This window comes from Oryctolagus cuniculus, chromosome 16 (genome assembly GCF_051225735.1).
Source record: "Oryctolagus cuniculus isolate XC-2025 breed Fujian yellow rabbit chromosome 16, ASM5122573v1, whole genome shotgun sequence".
Taxonomy (NCBI): Eukaryota; Metazoa; Chordata; class Mammalia; order Lagomorpha; family Leporidae; genus Oryctolagus; species Oryctolagus cuniculus.
Window position 1 is genome coordinate 16,982,877 of NC_142882.1, and position 20,775 is coordinate 17,003,651.

The 20,775-nt window shown below is 43.6% G+C and overlaps 2 protein-coding genes across 2 annotated transcripts; both read right to left on the reverse strand.

The window, feature by feature from the left end:
• Positions 1–3: 3 nt before the first annotated feature.
• On the reverse strand, positions 4–876 carry LOC100342596 (olfactory receptor 7E178-like). The gene has a single exon (XM_089315582.1). It carries the CDS (start codon positions 874–876, stop codon positions 4–6), a length of 873 nt encoding a protein of 290 aa, XP_089171708.1.
• Positions 877–7,060: 6,184 nt separating this feature from the next.
• On the reverse strand, positions 7,061–7,999 carry LOC127486435 (olfactory receptor 7C1). Its single transcript, XM_089316012.1, has one exon. It carries the CDS (start codon positions 7,997–7,999, stop codon positions 7,061–7,063), a length of 939 nt encoding a protein of 312 aa, XP_089172138.1.
• Between the last annotated feature and the right edge of the window lie 12,776 nt (positions 8,000–20,775).

A 20,775-nucleotide genomic window follows, 5' to 3' on the forward strand; every position in this document is an offset into this window, starting at 1 on the left:
AAATTAGGCTGTGTTGCTGAGGAGCTTCTGTATGGCTCTCTTCAAGTCCCTGTTCCTCAGGCTGTAGATAAAGGGGTTGAGCATGGGGGTGACCAGAGTGTACACCACTGAAGCCCAGGCACCCTCCCCCGGAGAAAGTGAGAAAGTTGAACTGAGATAAACTCCAAGGCCTGTTCCATAAAATAAGCAAATGACTGACACATGAGAGCCACAGGTAGAGAAGGCTTTGTACTTCCCACCTGCTGAGGGGATTCTCAGAATGGAGGACACAATGTTATAGTAAGAGAGGGGGATCCCTGTGATAGGGAGAAAACCATAGATGATGCCAACAAGATATGTGAATATGTCATTGGTGAAGGGGTCGGAGGGAGTGAGGATGAGAAGCTGAGTAGGCTCACAGAAGAAATTAGAAATTTCCACTTTCTTGAAGCAGGAATCCCTTAAGACCATCAAGTTCTGCAGCAGGGAATACAGAAGGCTGGCCCCAAAGGACACCAAAACTAAGAAGCCACAGTGGCCGGGATTCATGATGGCCTGGTAATGCAGGGGGTGACAGATGGCAACAAACCAGTCATAGGGCAGCATTGTCAGAAGCAAACCATCCATGCATCCACAGATAACAGAGAGAGACATCTGCATCAGGCAGGCCACATAGGAGATGGCTGTGCTGTGAGTGTGGATGTCCACAATCGCCTTGGGAACTGTGGTGGAGGTGAAACCCACATCAGCCAAGGACAGGTTGCAGAGGAAGAAGTACGTGGGGGAGTGGAGGTGGGAGTCTGAGCTGACAGCAAGGACAATGAGCAAATTCCCGAGCACCATGACCAGGTACATGGACAGGACCAGCCCAAAGAGGAGGGGCTGCAGCTCTGTCATCTCTGAGAAGCCCATGAGATGGAATTAGGAGACCCATGTGACATTTTGTGTTTCAATGTAACCTGGGAATCTTTGAAAAGAAAATAGCATTAGTATAGGAACAAATGGCTCATGGCCCATGCCTATATTTTCAACTCAACCCATTATGGGTATAGCACATGAGTAACTCTAAGGTTCTTAGAATAAATTGATTTTAAAAATTTGGGGGGACAATACAATTTTGAAATTCTTAATCTTTTGAGGTGTCTTTTACATCTTTTTCAAGACCACCACCTCTGTTTCACACTTGGAGACATACAACCTCTGCCATCGTCCTCCACAGTGACAGACTTAGTCTTCCTGGAGCTCCTTCTGATTGGTTTCTGTGTTCCTCTTCTCCATCTATGCACACCTGCTTTAGACACTCACCTGAGTTGAGCACTGTCTATGATCACAACCAAATGCAATCAAGTCTTCTAACAGAATCGAATAGCAAGTGCATTTTCCCCCTGTAGGACATCATTCTAATTCAAGGAAATGAAGAGCAATCGAATATATCTTATTTTCTTCTCAGGCCATGATAAAAGCTCACTTGACTGAAAATATTTAAAAGTACTCTGTAAAGTTAGGACTGCATTATCTAGACTCTAAATTGCACTTGCTTCATGATTGGAAACTATTGTGTGTCAGGGTTTCAGCATTCTTAGGTTTTCTGGTTTCTCTCCATTGTCTCTTTTGCTCTGAAAGGCTGACACACAAGGAGACTCCCCAGATGCCTGCACTGTGTGTGGCAGACCAATGCAGAGGCTGGGAGCTGGAACTCAACCCAGGTCTCCCACATGGGTAGCAGGGGCCTGACTGCTTGTGCTGTCACCTCTTCCTCTCACAGTCTGCACTGGCAGGAAGCCGAGTCACAGCCCAGAGCCAGGAATCCAACCCAGGTACCCCAGGTGGGAGGAGGACATCTTAATCACTCCTGTTTGTCTCTTTAAAGTCACCAAGTACATCCATCCTCATCACCAGTGGATATCAGACGTTCATAAGTATGCTTTAACTAAATGCAAATGACCATATGAAACCACTGACCATAAATGTTATATTAGTGTATTCTTACCTGTCCAATATTTAGCAATAATGGACTATTTAGAAATACCTGAATTTTTAAAATTTTATTCATGTTTTTATCTATTCCCTTTGCTCTCATGCTCTCATCTACCCTGTATGATCTGCTATGTGAGAGCTGTGTCTTCCTTAAATATTGTTTCCATTTTTCCTCTCTTTTCTATAGAGACCTGGTAAGACTGCTTTATAGTTTTTATGATCATAAGTGCCCTTATTTAAGTTGAGATATTTGGTATCAGGGAAGGGCAAGGCCACTGGAGTCCCAAACTTCCTGTGCATAATTCAAATATTTTCATGTTATACCTTCTTGATTCATTGGTTGCAATTCTCTAATTCTGGCTGCCTCAAGGCAACTTGACTTTATTACATTAGTAGTTCACACTGTGATTGAATCAAGAAAAGAAGTGTAAAACAAAGAATTCCAGAAAAGAATATAAATGCACTTGAGCAGTTTCCTTATCTATAAATGAGGAACAATAATTGTTCATGTTATAAGTCTGTGGGAAAGAAGCTTCTGTAAGTATTTTACTACATTCTTATTCATTTTTCATTTTATTGGAATCCGTGCTGCCTCCAGGATGCACATGAGCAGGAATTGGATCAGAAGTGGAGTGGTCGAGACCTGAACCAGGCACTGTGACACCTGTTGCAAGCTTCCCCACCTGAGGCTTCATTCACTGCAGCAAAATACAAGCTTCTTGTGCCAGTACTGATTTAGGGATCCTTAAATAGTTTTCTTTAAAACTTACCTGTGAAGTGTTTTGGGGCTCATTGGAGTGGTGAGCAGAATGTGAATAACAATAAAGAGATATAAAAAGCAAACAGAGGGGCTGGCATTGTGAAATAACAAGTTAAGCTGCCACCTGCAACACTGGCATCCATATAGGGGCCAGTTCAAGTCCTGGATGCTCCATTCCCCATTCAAGTCCCTTCTAATGTGCCTGGGAAAGCAACAGAAAGTGGCCCTAGTAGTTGGGTTCCTGCCACCCATATGGGACACCTGGATGAGGTTCCTAGATCCTGGTTTAGGCCTGGCCCAATAATGGCCATTGTGGCCATTTGGGGGAGTGAACCAGCAGATGGAAGATTTCTCTCTCTCTCTCTCTCTCTCTCTCACTCTCACTCTCACTCTCCTTCTCTCTCTCTTTCTCTCTCTCACTCTCCTATCTCTGTAATTCTGCCTTTCAAATAAATAGATCTTTTTTTAAAGCAAATGGAGAAATAGTGATAAATAACACGGTAGGTATGTGAAGTGTTCAGTATAGTGCTCAGGAGCACTCTATGAGAGAGGAAACATCAGTCAGCTTAAGGACTGAGCCCCTGGAATTACAAAATCAAAGGAACCAAAGGGAACGAATGAAGAGAAGTAGAGAGCACAAGAGGGTCTCACAGGAGACTGTCAGCAGAGCAATATATTCATAATGCAAGTTCCACAATAAAAAGAAAAGGAAATAAGCATCCAGTAGCCAGCCCTGTGTCTATATTTTGGATTAGAGCAATTTACAAGTGAGGTTTCTATTTTTGAGATCCATACATTTCAGCAATATTTCTTAGTGGCAAAAAAATCAACCTTCTTAGCATTGTTTCATTGTTCATTTTCTTTCCTGTATATAGTTAACTTTAGGGACACTCACCTAAAGAGTGTTAGAAGAACAGGAATATGTGTGATAAGTTCATGATTGCAGTAAAATGTTTAAGACAAAATATAAACAGCGTCACTCCACCTTTCATCCTAATCAGAGGAAAATAACTTTCAGCCCTGTTTTATTCAAATACTATGCAAAAAATCCCAAATATAAAATATTGATCATTTCTATTGATTGCTGGGGGTGCAGTATCTGGATTTTATTCAATGCAGGGGCCAGTGCTGAGGCATAGCGTGTAAAGCCAACGCCTGCAGTGCCAGCATCCATATGGGTGCTGGTTCGAGTCCTTGCTGCTCCACTCCTAATCCAGCTCTCTGCTGTGTCTTGGGAAATAGTCAAAGATGGCCCAGGTGCTTGGGCCCCTGCACCCATACGGGACCTGGAAGAAGGTCCTGGCTCCTGGCTGCAGATCAGTGCAGCTCCAGCCATTGCAGCCAACTGGGGAGTTAACCTGCAGATGGAAGACCTAACTCTCTCTCTCTCTCTCTCTCTCTGCTTCTGCCTCTATAATTCTGCTTTCCAAATAAATAAATCTTTAAAAATATATTAAATGCAATGTTCATAATGAGAAAGTTTTTTTATGCTCCATTCATCTTCATAAATTTTCACCATTTTTCTGATTTTGTGCTTTTATGAAACGAGATACATACTCAAAAAAGTGGGCTACCTTTTAAAATTCTTGTCCAATATTGATCCTAACCAGGACCTGGTGTACTTTAAATTTTAATAAGTGGCCGGCGCCCTGGCTCACTAGGCTAATCCTCCACCTTGTGGCGCCAGCACCCCGGGTTCTAGTCCCAGTCGGGGCGCCAGATTCTGTCCTGGTTGCCCCTCTTCCAGGCCAGTTCTCTGCTGTGGCCAGGGAGTGCAGTGGAGAATGGCCCAAGTCCTTGGGTCCTGCACCCCATGGGAGACCAGGAGAAGTACCTAGCTCCTGCCATCGGATCAGCGTGGTGCTGCCATGGCCATTGGAGGGTGAAACAATGGCAAAAAGGAAGACTTTTCTCTCTGTTTCTCTCTCTCACTGTCCACTCTGCCTGTCAAAAAAAAAAGATTTAATATGTATACTTGGACCAAATACATAAAATCATACATTATCACTGATCCCATAGATGGCATTAGTGCATGGTGCTATCTGAATCATTAAACAATAACTAGCATTTAGGAGGTATTTTCTATTTTTCATTTTTCTGAAAAAATTTATTTATTTGAAAGGCAGAGTTACAGAGAGGCAGAGACACAGACAGGGATCACCCATCCCCTGGTTCACTCCCCAAAAGGCCACAACTGCTAGAGCTGGGCCAGGCCAAAGCCAGGAGCCTGGAATTCCATCCAGGTCTCCACACCGAGACCGATGGCAGGAGCCCAGGCACTTGGGTCATCACCCACTGCCTTCTCAGGTACAGTTGCACAGAGCTGGACCAGAAGTGGGCAGCAAGGACAGGAACCTGCAGTCACATGAGATGCTAGCATTGGGGTTGGTGATTTAACCTGCTGTGCTACAATATTGGCCCCAGCATCACTGTGTTGAATGATGTTTGTGGATGATAGAAAGCTTGGGAACTGAATCTGGGTCCAGATGAGGACTCCGAAGTGACTGGGAGGCCCTCAGAGCCATCACTGCCTTGGCCAAGGCTAAGAGCTCCAAGCTTATAACCTGGTGACCTTGCAGAGAGGCCTAATCTAGAAGAGAGAAATCTCTGGCTGTAGCCAGAGTTCTCCATTGCTGCCTGGAGGCACTGTGGAAATTCCCCTTCATTGAGGCCAGAATCTGTAACCCTGAAGTTTCCTAATTCTCAGGAAGGTCCTTCAGAAACCTAAGCATTTTCTGCTTAGCCTAAAGCTCTCCTGTGGTCAGATCTCCCGAGGGCCTCTATTCTAAAGCAGATGAGAATTTCTTGTTGAATAAACAGAACCATGAGGTGTCATCTAAATGGAATATGTCATCTTATGAGCCTATGCTCATGGGTATATTGGAAGGTGAGAAAGTGGAGGGAGGGGAAGTGGGTCATGGGAAGACTTCAAAGGTCTTTTATTATGTTCATTTTAATTTTAATTAAACAGATTCAATATGATTTGTGGATGTAAGTCTAAGAACATAATGAAATTCCCCTCCTCCCTCCCTCCCTTTTTCCCTCCTTCCTACCGTCCTTCCTTTTACCTTTCTTTGTTTTTAGTTTTTGAGATGACATATTTTAAATTTACATTACAGTACACTGGCTTACTACTTCACTGAATATGAAGCTTAAGTAAAAAGCAAAAAGAATATAGTTTAGTAAGAATATAGATAATAGCTTTAAACAACAATTGAATGGAAAAATGACCATTTCACCCATATTCGCGGTTTTTTGTCATTTAATCATTCATAATTTTTTCAGTAAAATAGAACCAATGACAAAGTAACACCTAAATATTTCCTGTGTGTTTATAAGATAATTAAGTTCATTTAGACTTTAAGCCATTTCCTCCCAACAGTTAATGTACATGAATAATTTTATGCATATTGCAATGCAAATAATCATACATACATTTTGTGTACTATAATAGTTATCACAGATCATGAAACACATATGTATTGGTCTTGTGGGGATAGGCTTATTTCACTAAGTATGATGATTTCCAGTTGCATCCATTTTGTTGTGAAAGACAGAATTTCATTCTTTTTTACAGCTGAGTGATATCTGGGAGTGTATACAACATCCACATTAGCAGGGAGCTGGATCAGAGTCAGGATTCAAACCTGCACCCACGTGGGACACCAGCACCACAGGCAACAGCTTTACTCACTACACCACTGCACCAGCCCCAAGTATAATGTTTAATTCATATAGACAACACACTCACATAAGGTAGCTAGGTTTCCATTGCCTTATGCTTTCTTTGTATTTGGAACCTATAAGCTCCTGTGTTCTACTCCTTCATAAAATACTGTTGTGAATGATAGTCACCCCACTGTAATGTAGAGCACTAGAATTTCTTACTTCTCTCTCACTATATTTTGGTACCCAGTATCCAATCACCCAAATTTTTTCACAGCTGTATCCCAGGTACCTAGAAGATCTGGTACACTATAGATTCCAGTAAATATTGTCGAGTGAATGAATTTGGTAAGCAGCAGCTCTGGTTAATGGTAAAGTGAATTCACTTAAAAGCAGTAGTTTCTGAATCTCACTTGAATGATTGTATTGACATGCAGGAGTGCAAACTCCAACCAAGGTGTAATAATGTAAAAATGTAAAGGGAAGGGTAGAAGGGAGTAGACTGAGGGTAACAGCAATCACCATACGCTTCACACCAAGTACTCACAGGGTAGTTTTGACTGAAGACAGAGAAACAGAGTGGGTAAGCATCAAAACTCTGTACAGTTCAGAGGCAGAATATTTTTGTTCCACTGCTGTGACTTCCGGCAGCTCCCAAATCCAGGAACGATGTTCCCATCACTGAACATGGAGTGTGAACCCGAGAAGACTTTGTAAAGCTCTCTTAATGTCCGTGTTCCTCAGGCTGTAGATGAAGGGGTTCAACATGGGAGTGACCACAGTGTACATCACCGAGGCCACCATGCCCTTCCAGGAAGAGGATGAGGCATCAGAACTGAGATACACCCCAAGGCCTGTCCCATAGAACAGAGAAACCACAGTTAGATGAGACCCACAGGTGGAGAATGCTTTGTATCTTCCACCAGTCGATGGAATTTTCAGAATGGAGGAGACAATTCGCATATAGGAGAAAAGGATCCCTGAGAGGGGAACAAAGCCAAGAAGAGCAGTCACCACGTAGAGCAGGGTGTAATTGATGAATGTGTCAGAGCAGGCAAGTACCAGGACCTGAGCAAGTTCACAGTAAAAGTGTGCAACTACCCACCTGGTGCAGAAGGACAGCCTCAGCATCAACAGGGTCTGGATCAGGGCACACGACAGACTGATGCACCAGGACACAAGAACCAGCAGGCCACAGAGACGGGGATTCATGATGACTGGGTAGTGCAAGGGGTGGCAGATGGCCACAAAGCGATCGTAGGCCATCCAGGTGAGGAGAAGTGTGTCCATGCCCCCAAAAACCATGAAGAAGTACATTTGAGTGATGCAGCCTGCGAAGGTGATGGAATAGTTCTGAGTCTTGATGTCCTGCAGCATCTTTGGGATGGTTGTAGAGATGAAACAGATGTCAGCCAAGGACAGGTTGGAGAGGAAGAAGTACATGGGCGTGTGGAGGCGGGCATGGGAGCCGATGGCCAGGATGATGAGCAGGTTTCCAAGCACCGTGACCACAAGCATGAGCAGGAACAAACCAAATAGCAGAGGCTGGTGCTTTGAGTCTTGAGAAAAGCCCAGGAGTAAAAATCCTAAAATACTTGTTCGATTTCCTGGTTCCATGTTGTTGACACATCAGCTAAACAATTCAGGAAAAGAAGGCATGTGAAATAGACAATGAGCAGCCTTTCAATTCTCTCTGAATTTTCAATTCTTGAGGTGAAGTATTGAGGAAAACAATCTTACTGTTACAAAACTTAGGAATTTTAGTCTGTCTCTTGTTATAGGCAACATTTTGTAATGCTGACCAATCTCTGTCCATTAGCCTCTGGGAGACAAATCTATTCCCTTTGGTTTTGTGTGTGTGTTGTTTTATTTGAAAGGCAGAGTTACAAAGAGGCAGAGGCAAGAGAGAGGTCTTCCATCCACTGGTCCACTCCCTAGATGGCCACAGCTGCTGGAGCTGTGCAGATCCGAAGCGAGGAGACAGGAGCTTCTTCCAGGTCTCCCACATGGATGCAGGGGCTCAAGCACTTGGGCTACCTTCCACTGCTTTCCCAGGCCATATCAGAGAGCTAGATGGGAAGTGGAGCAGTCGGGACTCGAACCAGTGCCCATATGCAATCTGGCACTACAGGTGGTGGCTTTAGTCACTATGCAACAGTACTGGACCCTCACCTATTCCCTTTATATCTGACTTAGAGTCAAGGACAACAAAAAGCAATTTTAGATCTTAGGGATAAAATAGCCCACATCTTCACTAACACATAAGAAGCCCAGTGATCTAAAGGAAAGGTATTGGCCATCTTGCTTGTCTGGGGCACATCTGAAACCAGAAAACCACATCTGGGTAGTAAGAAAATGTGAGAGCAGGGACAATATCTAGATAAAATATTGCAGGATAAGTAGGATGATGACTTACTTTCCAAGGTAAAGGAAGGAAGAAAGGGGAGGAGGGAGGAGAGAGGTGTGCATATTAGCAGGAAGCTAGCATTAGGAGCAGAGCCAGAACTCAGCCCAGGCTCTGTGATGTAGGATGCAGGCATCCCCCAAAAAAACATCTTAACTAACCACTGCATCAAATGCCCACCTGCCTTACTTATTTTATTGAACAGATGGGCCATGGCCAGGATTCTGGTGTTCCCTGGAATGTACTCTGCATGTTCATATCATCAACAGCATTGCAAAATAAAACAATTCCATTCCCTGCTAGGTCTATTGCAGGGACTTCCTTCCAAGTGTCCAGCCTGATAACACATCTTTCTAAAGTGAACATCAAGATGTATTACTCTCTGCTAAAATCTTGAGATGTCTTTCTGGCACTGTCTTTCTGATTCTGTTCAGGATGCTGTCGGGAAAAATTACTAACAAGGTGGCTGGCTTACAGATGACAGAAATTGCATGTGAGATTTCTAAGAGTCAGTGAGCCCTCTCTTATTTATTCTATTTCCTTAAGCACTTGTAGATCCTCACAAAAATAAATTTGTCCCTTATTTCCATTTTCCATGAAGTTATGAAGTTTTATCATATGGTCCATGTGAACATTCAGGTTTTAGAACTATTTTCATGAAAGTAATTATTTGGCCAGAGAAAGGTTCTATTTCTGGGATAATCAAATCTTATTCTTTTAGTCTACATTAAAAAGTTAAGACAATGAAAAATGTACAGTGGAAAACATAATTGTGGAGTGCAGCATTGTAGCACAACACTTGCATTGCCATCATCCATTCTGGCTGCCCTGCTTCCAATTCAGCTCCCGGCTAATACACCTGGGAAAGCTCTGCCACCCACATGGAAGACCCCTATGGAATTCCTGGCTCCCAGCTTTGGTGTGGCCCAGCCTTGACTATTGCAGCCATTTGGGAAGTGAACTAATGGATGGAAGATCTCTCTCTTTCTCTCTCTTTCTCTCTCTCTCTCTCTCTCTCTCATGTGTGTTTGTGTGTGTGTGTGCACATGCACATGCCCCTCTCCCTCTGACACTCTGCCTTTCAAATCAATGAATCTTGGTATATATTTAAAAATAGCACCAGCCAAATGATGATTCAAATGAGTCATGACATGATGGTTAGGAATATCTTAAACTGCCCATGTATTAGAAACTTTCTGCCTACCTTTGGACCAAGGGTTAGACATCAGAAGCTCAGAGGATAGTCACATTCATCCTAGTCCCTTTGTCCATGCATCAAATGAGTATGCCCTATTCTACTTTTACTGCCTAGAGTCAGAGGGCAGTTGTGCTAAACTATGTTAGGAATAACCAAAGAATAAATGAGGGCTAGCGCTGTGGCGCAGTGTGTTAATACCCTGGCCTGAAGCGCCGGCATCCCATATGGGTACCGGTTTGAATACCAGCTGCTCCGCTTCCCATCCAGCTCTCTGCTTCGGCCTATGATAGTAGAAGATGACCCAAGTTCTTGGACCCTTGCATTCACATGGGAGACCCGAGGAAGCTCCTGGCTCCTGGAGCTCGCTCGCTTGCTCTCTCTCTGCCTCTCCTTTCTCTGTGTAACTCTGATGTTCAAATAAATAAATAAATCTTTAAGAAAAAGAATGAATGAGGCAGCTTGTCAGTCACTGAACAAGTCCTGGAAACCATTCTGCAAGAAAGGAGTCTGGGCCAGGCTTTGTGTAAGCTGTTGTGATATGAAGATTAAGAGTGTGGCCTTTGTATTCATGGTCCAGCCTCCAAGGTGCAGAGATAGTTGCAGAAAACAGTAATTGTAACACAGAGAATTAAGTGGTAAGGTGGATTACTGTGTGGAATACAGAGAGGAGCTCTAAATTGAGAAGAGGGATGAGAGATGTCTGAATGCAAGAAGCAAGAAGCAAAGTGTTCAGGCACTTTGCTCTTTTTTTTTTTTTTTTTTTTTTTTTTTTTTTTTTTGACAGGCAGAGTGGACAGTGAGAGAGAGAGAGAGAGAGAGAAAAGTCTTCCTTTGCCATTGGTTCACCCTCCAATGGCCACTGCGGGCAGCATGCTGCAGCCGGCGCACTGCGCTGATCCGATGACAGGAGCCAGGTACTTATCCTGGTCTCCCATGGGGTGCAGGGCCCAAGGACTTGGGCCATCCTCCACTGCACTCCCTGGCCACAGCAGAGAGCTGGCCTGGAAGAAGGGCAACCGGGACAGAATCTGGCGCCCCGACCGGGACTAGAACCCGGTGTGCCGGCGCTGCAAGGCGGAGCATTAGCCTAGTGAGCTGCGGTGCTGGCGCACTTTGCTCTTAAGTAGAAAGTGGTAGATGAGAACGATCAAGAATGATGTTGGAGAGATGGGCACAGATGACATCTCAGAACCTGGAAAGGGAAATTGCACAGAGAATGGGGCTGTGAAGGGAATAAAATACAGGGAGGGCTGGAGAGAGAATGAATGAATGAATACAATCAAAGGACTAATGTGATATGAATTACAATTATTGCTGGTACCTGGAGGGAAAGATGAGTTTGGGGTAGACATAACATATGGGGAGTCTTCACATCATTTGAATTGAAGGGAACCACTGAAGAATTATGTTGCCTAAGAAAGACAAGCATCAAGAGAGGTGCACAAGGAAATCAAGGGAAATCACGGGAAAGGGATATGGTGGGTTCCAGTGCACCCCTGCCATCCCCAAGAATTAAAGCAGGGGATGTCAAGAGGGAACATGGCATTGGGCTTGCCTGTGTCCTTCCCTTTTCCTCTCACAGCCCAACCAAGGATTTCTGTACCACAGTCCAAGGTGCTAGGGAATCCAGCCTCTGCTTTCTTGAAGGAATCTAATAAGAGCCCTGGATAAGGGTTAAGAGAGAAGGACAAGGACAGGTCTTTCTGGAAAGCAGGAAATGTTCCTAAGCAAGTGTGGGTCACAGAATTCAGAAGGCTTGGTCTGGGGGTGGTGGAGAATGGAGGATTTGGAGTTCTCGGGTCAGGTAATAAGAGAATAGATCTAGAAGGGTCCAGGACTTTGCTGTTAAAAATCTACAGTTCTATCAGGACCTTGGGGCATCCATCTGTGCAAATTGGACTGGAAATCACAACAGTAGACCATGTGGTCCAGGGCAGTGAAATGGCCAACAAAGACTAGCACCTCTCATCATCTTCTCAACCATGCCCACAAACAAAACACAACCAAAGTGAAAACTCACTACACAGTGGCCGCTATCACTGAGTAGTCTAATCATTCTTCCTTCCCAGAAATTACATTCAGCAAGTCTTTCTCCATGAACATTACAGAGTTTACCCTACCTTATACTTAACAATAGGCAATGCCCTTTCCCCTCCCCTAGTTTCCTCAACACTTGCCAGGCTATGCAGGCTCAGCAGCATGAACCCACCGAATCAAATGTCTAGAATCTCTTTCTCTTGTAGAGGGTGGATGATAAAAACAGAAGGTCTGGCCCCCAGCAGAGTGTGAGATAGAGCCAGGCATGTGGTACAGGGCCTGGATCACTTCTTCTAGAGATGATGTGAGTGTCTCGAGTGTGGGACCTTGATGACTATAAATTAGTGAGTTCCAAGTTGTGTCCTGGAGGCTGTATCCCCTCTGAAGCTGATTAGAATAATTGATCAGTGATGTGTTCATTCTCTGATCATTTTGGCTCCTAAGGACAGGGACAACACAAACAGGAGTCTCTACCCTGCCAATTCATTATCCCTGGGAGACTAACACTGAAGACATCTGTAATTGCTCTCTCCCACATTCTTCACCTCTGGGAAAAATTAATCTTCCTCAGATCATTTCTTGGTGACAAATATGGCAGCGTTTTTGACTTCTAGATTCTTAATAAGATGATAGTTGAGTAGAAAGAGTCCCAGGATTCACTGGAGCAGTGATGTCAAAATCTAGCCTAAACCAGGACTGCCTCAATATTTGTATTTTTTAAAGATTTATTTATTAAGTTGAAAGAGTTAATATATATCATATTATAATATATTACTATATAATATATATTATATATAATATATTCTTATATATTATATATTATATAATATAAATTATATATAATTATATATTATATAATTTTTATGATTTGAGACAGCATCTTTTAAATTTACATTACAGTAAAAAGGCTTAATACTTCATCAAATAAGTTTAACAAGTAAAAAGCTAAAGACCCTAGTTTAGTGGGAATATAGACAATGATTATAAATAATTAAATGGAAAAGTGACCATTTCACACATATACACCAAATGTTAATCACAAATAAAAAATTACACATTTTATTTCTTGAACTATTTGTTAACACTTTATAATGGTTTTATATTTGTGTGTGTGTGTGTGTGTGTACATACAGATACATAACAAAATACAGCATTTAACCATTTTCAAAAATGTTCCTTGGGAGCTGGCACTGTGGTACAGTGGGTTAAAGCCCTGGTCTGAAGCTTCGGCATCCCATATGGGCACCAGTTCTAGTCCTGGCTGCTCCTCTTCCAATCCATTTCTCTGCTATGGCCTGGGAAAGCAGTGGGGGATGTCCCAGGTCCTTGGGCCCCTGCACCCATGTGGGACACCTGGAGGAAGCTCTTGGCTCTTGACTTCAAATCAGCTCAGCTCTGGCTGCTGCAGCCATCTTGGGAGTGAACCAGCAGATAGTGGACCTCTCTCTCTGTCACTTCCTCACTCTAACTCTGACTTTCATATAAAAAAATGAATCTTTTTTTTTTGAAAAAGTTCTTTGAGTTATTTTGATCTACTTTAATGGCAGTATGATAGAGAGAAAGCTTCCATCCACTAATTGACTCCCCAAAATGCCTGCAACAGCCAGAGCTGGGCCAGGCTGAACCCAGGAGCCCAAAGTTCCATCCTGGTTTCCTGTGTGTATGGCAAGGGCCCAAGCAATTGGACTATCATCCACTGCCTCCCAGGTTGCAATAGCAGGGAGCTGGATGAGAAATGGAATAGCTGGGGCTTGAATAGGCACTCCACGATGCAGGTACCCAAGAAACTGTTGAACAGCTTTGCCACAATGCCAGCCCCTATTGTAACCATTTCTTAGTGTATAGTTCGGTGGCACAAGATACACTCCAATGTTGTATACTGTTGCTGTGGATTCATTCTGAGAGGAGAAGCATGGTGGGGACAAGATGTGTGGAGTCACGACACAGACACCGGGAGTTGGGTGAAAGTGGGCAAGAGGTGAGCAGATTGCAGACTCACTGATTTCAGTTGGTGCAGCAGCTTATAGAGCCAAGGCAGCCAATCCACTCAAGGGACAGTTAATGCCCTAGCCAATCACAGCCTGTTGCCAGGCAATCTCCTTTGCTAGTTGGGTTCCAAAGCCATCTAATCACAGTCTGTTGCCAGGCAGGCTCCATTGCCATGTGGTTTCCAAAGCCATTCCTGAGTAACTGACACTCACTTCCCAGCGGCCACCTTGGCACGACCTTCTCATTCCACTACATTTCCCCCTTTTCATTTATTTTTGAGCACCGGGAGGCATGATCCTTGGCCATTACATTGCTGACCCCGTTTCTACGTGGTCTTCGTATGCAGCTGTGCCTGTCTTAGGTTCTCCTCTGGGGATCTTACCCATCATTGACTAACCAGCCCTCGAAATGGGAGACCACAGGAGTGCTTGCTCAGATGGGGGTAGGAATGAGGGACAATGGTAATCAGGAATGGCATGACTACACGCAGGCTGTTGGCTGTTCAAATGGCTAACCAGAGCTAGTGGGGTAAAAGACAGTAGCAGATGTGACTGTGGGCAGTTCCTCAGGGCAGATTGCTAGGGCAGCAGCTTGACAATTGGGAGCAGGTGCATCTGCTAACAAGGCGGACTCTCAGTCTTGACCAGCTGGTTCTGGTTGACTGTCAGTTGCAGGCTTGATGTTTCTGGCTAGTACCCAAATGGGCTGTCCCGCATTCTCTGGAAAGACACAAGCATATCCTTGGCCCTTGGTTAGCAGAAGCCTTTTTACGGGTGTTGGAATCCAGGGCCTGAATTGTGAATCCACTTCGAGATTAATGGCAAACATGTGGCTGCCCTGAGAGCCTGGGGATGACCTCACATGGGTTATCGCCTCAAGGTTATCTAAGTTCATCTCACGGATATTTGGGGGGTGGCTGACTAGGCATTGCTGTGTTGTCTGCTGTCATTTTCACTGTCAGAGCTCTCTCTCCCTAAGTCATCAACTGTTGCTTGTGAGGCAACAGCCTGGAGTGGCAGGCTCTGATCACTCACACATTCATTATATTTGGTAATCTGTGTGGGTTTCTGAGAGGGGGGTAACTTTCCCACGTTTGAGGGCTCAAGAGCAGCGCACCACGTCAATTCTAGCCAAAGGAAAGACACCCGCAGCACTGCTACCATAACAAAACAAATTCCTAGCACCTCAGTGGCTGATGGCATTATGCAGGGGGTTCCCTACGTTAGACGAACAGACAGTAGTGTATAAGATCGTAAGTATGGCCTGTGCTTAGCGGGGACTTCCTTGATTTGATAGGTCAAGGACATATGCCCACATGGTGTCACCAGGGTGTCACCTCTCTCCAGTGAGGGAAGATCACTAAGTTCCAAATTCTGGGATGATCAGTCCCTTATGTGAATTCACCAGGTGAACTGAAAGTAAAAGGAGCCAAAAAGCAGTGTTACACTTCTGGGCAGTGTGTGCCTAACCTGGGGTCACTTCGACCAAGGACAAGGACAAGGAAAGGGGCATACGAGGGGGTTCTGTGCTCACCCTCACAGAACCAAACAGCACACAAAACACTGAGGGGCCTACCTGCTGAAATCAAGGGGGGACCTCGCCAAGTCTGACACACTGTCTCTCAGTCACGTTGGGCGCCAGAAGTTGTGGATTCATTCTGAGAGGAGGAGCGTGGTGGGAGCAAGACGCATGGAGTCACCACATAGTCCCTGGGAGTCGGGTGAAAGCAGGCCAGAGGTGAGCAGCCCGCAGACTCATTTATTTCAGTTGGCACAACAGCTTAAATAGCAGAGGCAGCCAGTCCGATCAAGGAGTGGTTTATGCCCTAACAATTCACAGCCCATTGCCAGGCAACCTCCATTGCCAGGTGCTGTCTGAAGCCATTCCTGTGTAACTGACACTCACTTGCCAGTGGCCATCTTGGCATGGCCTTCTCATTCCACCACAGTACACTGTCCTCTATCCAGTTCTTTTAGCTTTTCATCATCCCAAGCAGAAATCTGTAAGCCTTACAAAAAACAACTGCCCATTTTCTAACTCCAGCCCCAGGGCAGATGTTGTGTCCAGATAAGTAGATCCCCAAGAAGCTATCAGCAACCCAATCACACCGAACTGCAAAAGCAGGGTTTATTCAGGAGTATAAGCCACAACAGGGACCCCATCCAACCAACTGGCACAGCGGAGGAAGGAGTGAGGCCTCGGTCTTGTTAGGGAGAGTTTTTAAAGAAAAAAAGGGCTACATCAGCAGGAAAAAAAGAGTTGCATCAGCGGGGGCTTACAGCATGGGAGCTTTGGGTGCAGGCAGTTACTTTGGCCTTGGTCTACTGAGCTAGCTGTCCCTGGTAAGCTTTGATATCTCCGGAATGCCTGAATGCCTGCTTCTACAAGGACTTGGGTCTGCTATGGGAAACGGAGGCTGCTTTTTTATTGTTTTAAAATGGAGTCACTTTGGCTCTTCACAGCCTCTATTCTTCAGTAGTGTCTATGAATTCTCTATCTGGGTTCCTCACTGAAGTGGAATCAGACAATGTCTGACATTTTGTGTCTGCTTTATTTTAGTTCCATAATGTTTTCAAGGTTCAACTATGGTATGTTTCTAAATTTCTTGTTTCATGGTGATAAAATTCACATCAAATCTATCAAGTTAGTAATTTTTCAAGCTTTACTGAGATATAATTAACAAATAAAAATCATAGATTTTGATGTTGTAATATACCTATAAGTTGTGAAATTATTACTACAATCAAGTGGACACTTCCATCACCTCACATGATTACCATTTGTGTGTGTGTGTGTGTGTGTGTGTGTGTGTGGTGAGAACACGGAAGATCTACTCACCGGGGCAAACATTTGGCACAGAGGTTAACACGCCAATTGGGACATCTGCAACCCATATCAGAGTAACTGGGTTTGAGTCCCAACCCTGCTTCTAATTCCAGATTCTTGATAATGTGTACCCTGAGAGGCAGCCAGCAATGGCTCAATTACTTGGGTCCCTGCTAGATTAAATTCCTGGTTCATGGCTTCAGCCTGGCTCAGCCTTGGCTGTTGTAGATATCTGGAGTGTGAATCAATGAATGGATGACCTCTGTCAGTCTTTCTCTGTTTGTCTCCCTGCCTTTCAGAATAAATAAATACTTTTTAAATATACTCAGCAATTTATAAGTATACAATAGTTATAAGTTTAGTATTGAGTCTATTTACATTATTGCATAACCACCACCAATGTCTATCTCCAAAACGTCTTTCATCTTCCCAAACTGAAGCTCTGTACCCACCAAACACTAACTCCCAGTTCTTCCACCTCCCCTGCCAACCTCTGGCACCCACCATTCTACTTTCTCTATGAATTTGACTACTGTAAGTTCCAGATACAAATGCAATCATACAGGAGCCAAGATGGCGGAATAGTGAGGGCGCGCACCGATAGTCCGGGAAAATTTAGTTTAATAAAAGGGGAGTTACGGTAGCCGCAGAAAAAAGAACCAGGAAAAAATTGCACGGGAATCGTGAATCGGAGGACCTACTGGGAGAACAAGGTCGCCCACCGCGCGCGCAGAAGCCAAGTCGCGGGACGGAGCCGCAGAAGCCCCAGTGCTCCAAGGGGAGTGCATGCCACACAGACAACAGCGGGGAGACTTGGGACGCTCCACACATCGGCGCTGGAAGGGGAGGTGAGCTCAATAACCCGAGACATTGGTGGGGAAACGGGGGTCAGAATCTAGAGGGGGGCCGGAAAGTGCAGCAAACTCACTACCTGAAAGAAGGAAAAAAAAAAGCTTCGGGGTTTCTCTTCCCCCTAACCTTGCAAAGGTTACAAGGCTGGAAGGCTAGAATTCCCAAGAGACAAAGAGCAGGCCTGTGCTCTGGATTTACATATCAATGGGGGAGAGCCAAGGAACTGAGTCACTACAATTCAGTAGCCTAGGCAACCCAGTGGGAGTCCAGAGGAGCCAAAGACTGGAAGCTAAATACCATCAATTCTGCACAGCCTTGCCCTGCGGTGTTACTTACCCCCTGAATAAATAAAATAAATAAATAAATAAAAAGAGAGAGATTTACCACGCATAACCTGAGGGTGTCACCTTTGCACACCCTTAACCTGGAAGAACCAGGCAGAGCTCTCAGGCCGCACCCATCTCAAGCCTCCAAGGCTCCTCCAACAGCAGGCAGTCCACTTAACACGGACACAGTATAAATAAAAAAAAAAAAAAGAAAAGAAAAAAAAAACGCACAGTGACGCAAGAAGAATTAACTATGCCAAGTAACAAACACAGAAATAGAGGGAGCAAGATCAACGATGACACTATGATGCCTCCAAATAAGCAAAACACCCCAAGCCAAGAGTATGAAGATGATGAGATGGAAGAAATGCAAGATACGGATTTCAAAAAATTTATGATAAGAACATTTAGAAGTTTTCAAAAGCAAATCCTTGAACTACAGAAATCCTTAATGGACAAGATTGAAAATCTCTCTCGTGAAAACGAAATTTTAAGGAAGAGTCAAAATGAAACTCAGAAACTAGTAGAACAGGAAAGTGTTATAGTGAAGAGAAATCAAAATGAAATGAAGAGCTCAATAGATCAAATGACAAACACATTAGAAAGCCTTAAAAACAGAATGGGTGAAGCAGAAGAGAGAATATCGGACTTAGAAGATAGAGCACAGGAAAACATACAGTCAAACCAAAGAAAAGAAGAGGAAATTAGAAACCTAAAAAATATTGTTGGGAATCTACAGGATACTATCAAAAAAACCAACATTCGAGTTCTAGGAGTTCCTGAAGGCATGGAGAGAGAGAAAGGATTGGAAGGCCTTTTTAGTGAGATACTAGCAGAGAACTTTCCAGGTTTGGAGAAGGACAGAGATATCCTAGTACAGGAAGCTCATAGAACCCCCAATAAACATGACCAAAAGAGATCCTCACCACGACACGTGGTAATTAAACTTACCACAGTGAAACATAAAGAAAAGATCCTAAAATGTGCAAGAGAGAAACGTCAGATTACTCTCAGAGGATCTCCAATCAGACTCACAGCTGACTTCTCATCAGAAACCCTACAAGCTAGGAGGGAATGGCGAGACATAGCACAGGTGCTAAGAGAGAAAAATTGCCAGCCCAGAATATTATATCCTGCCAAGCTCTCATTTGTGAATGAAGGTGAAATAAAGACCTTTCATAGCAAACAGAAATTGAAAGACTTTGTGGCCACTCGTCTGGCCCTGCAAAAGATACTTAAAGATGTGCTACACTCAGAAACACAGAAACACGGCCATCAATATGAAAGAAGGGAAGGGAAGAACACCTACCAGTAAAAGAGCATGGGAAGCTCAAAGCATATACTAGAAAATATTTCCGGGAAAATGGCAGGGCAAAGTCACTACGTATCAATAGTCACATTGAACATTAATGGTCTGAATTCTTCAGTTAAAAGACACCGTTTAGCTGACTGGCTCACAGAACACAACCCAACTATTTGTTGCCTACAAGAAACACATCTCTCTAACAAAGAGGCATGCAGACTGAAAGTGAAAGGTTGGAAAAAGATATTCCATGCCAACAGAAACCAAAAAAAAGCAGGTGTAGCCATATTAATATCAGACAAAATAAACTTTAATACAAAAACTGTTAAGAGAGACAAAGAGGGACACTATATAATGATTAAGGGTTCAATTCAACAGGAAGATGTAACTATTATAAATGTATATGCACCTAATTACAGGGCACCGGTCTATTTAAAAGATATGTTAAGGGACTTAAAGGGAGATTTAGATTCCAATACAATAGTACTGGGGGACTTCAATACTCCACTCTCAGAAATAGACAGATCATCCGGACAGAAGATCAACAAGGAAACAGCAGATTTAAATGACACTATAGCCCAAATGGATCTAACAGATATCTACAGAACTTTCAACCCTACATCTACAGACTTCACATTCTTCTCAGCAGCGCATGGAACCTTCTCTAGGATTGACCACATACTAGGCCATAAAGCAAGTCTCAGCAAATTTAAAAGAATTAGAATCATACCATGCAGCTTCTCAGACCACAGCGGGATGAAGCTGGAAATTAGCAACTCAGGAAACCCCAGAAAGTATGCAAACACATGGAGACTGAACAACATGCTCCTGAATGAACACTGGGTCATTCAAGAAATCAAAAGAGAAATCAAAAACTTTCTGGAAGTAAATGAAGACAACAACACAACATATCAAAACTTATGGGATACAGCAAAAGCAGTATTGAGAGGCAAATTTATAGCAATAGGTGCCTATACCAAGAAATTGGAAAGGTACCAAATAAATGAGCTTTCAGCGCACCTCAAGGACCTAGAAAAACTGCAGCAAACCAAACCCAAATCTAGTAGGAGAAGAGAAATAATTAAAACCAGAGAAGAAATTAATAGGATTGAATCCAAAAAAACATTACAAAAAATCAGCCAAGCGAGAAGCTGGTTTTTTGAAAAAATAAACAAAATTGACACCCCATTGGCCCAACTAACTAAAAAAAGAAGAGAAAAGACCCAAATCAATAAAATCAGAGATGAAAAAGGAAACGTAACAACAGACACCACAGAAATAAAAAGAATCATCAGAAATTACTACAAGGACCTGTACGCCAGCAAACAGGAAAACCTATCAGAAATGGATAGATTCCTGGACACATGCAACCTACCTAAATTGAACCAGGAAGACATCGAAAACCTAAACAGACCCACAACTGAGACAGAAATTGAAACAGTAATAAAGGCCCTCCCA

Excerpts from the sequence above, each read along its gene's own strand:
- LOC127486435 (XM_089316012.1), bottom strand. The coding sequence starts at position 7,999 with ATGGAACCAGGAAATCGAACAAGTATTTTAGGATTTTTACTCCTGGGC.
- LOC100342596 (XM_089315582.1), bottom strand. The coding sequence starts at position 876 with ATGACAGAGCTGCAGCCCCTCCTCTTTGGGCTGGTCCTGTCCATGTAC.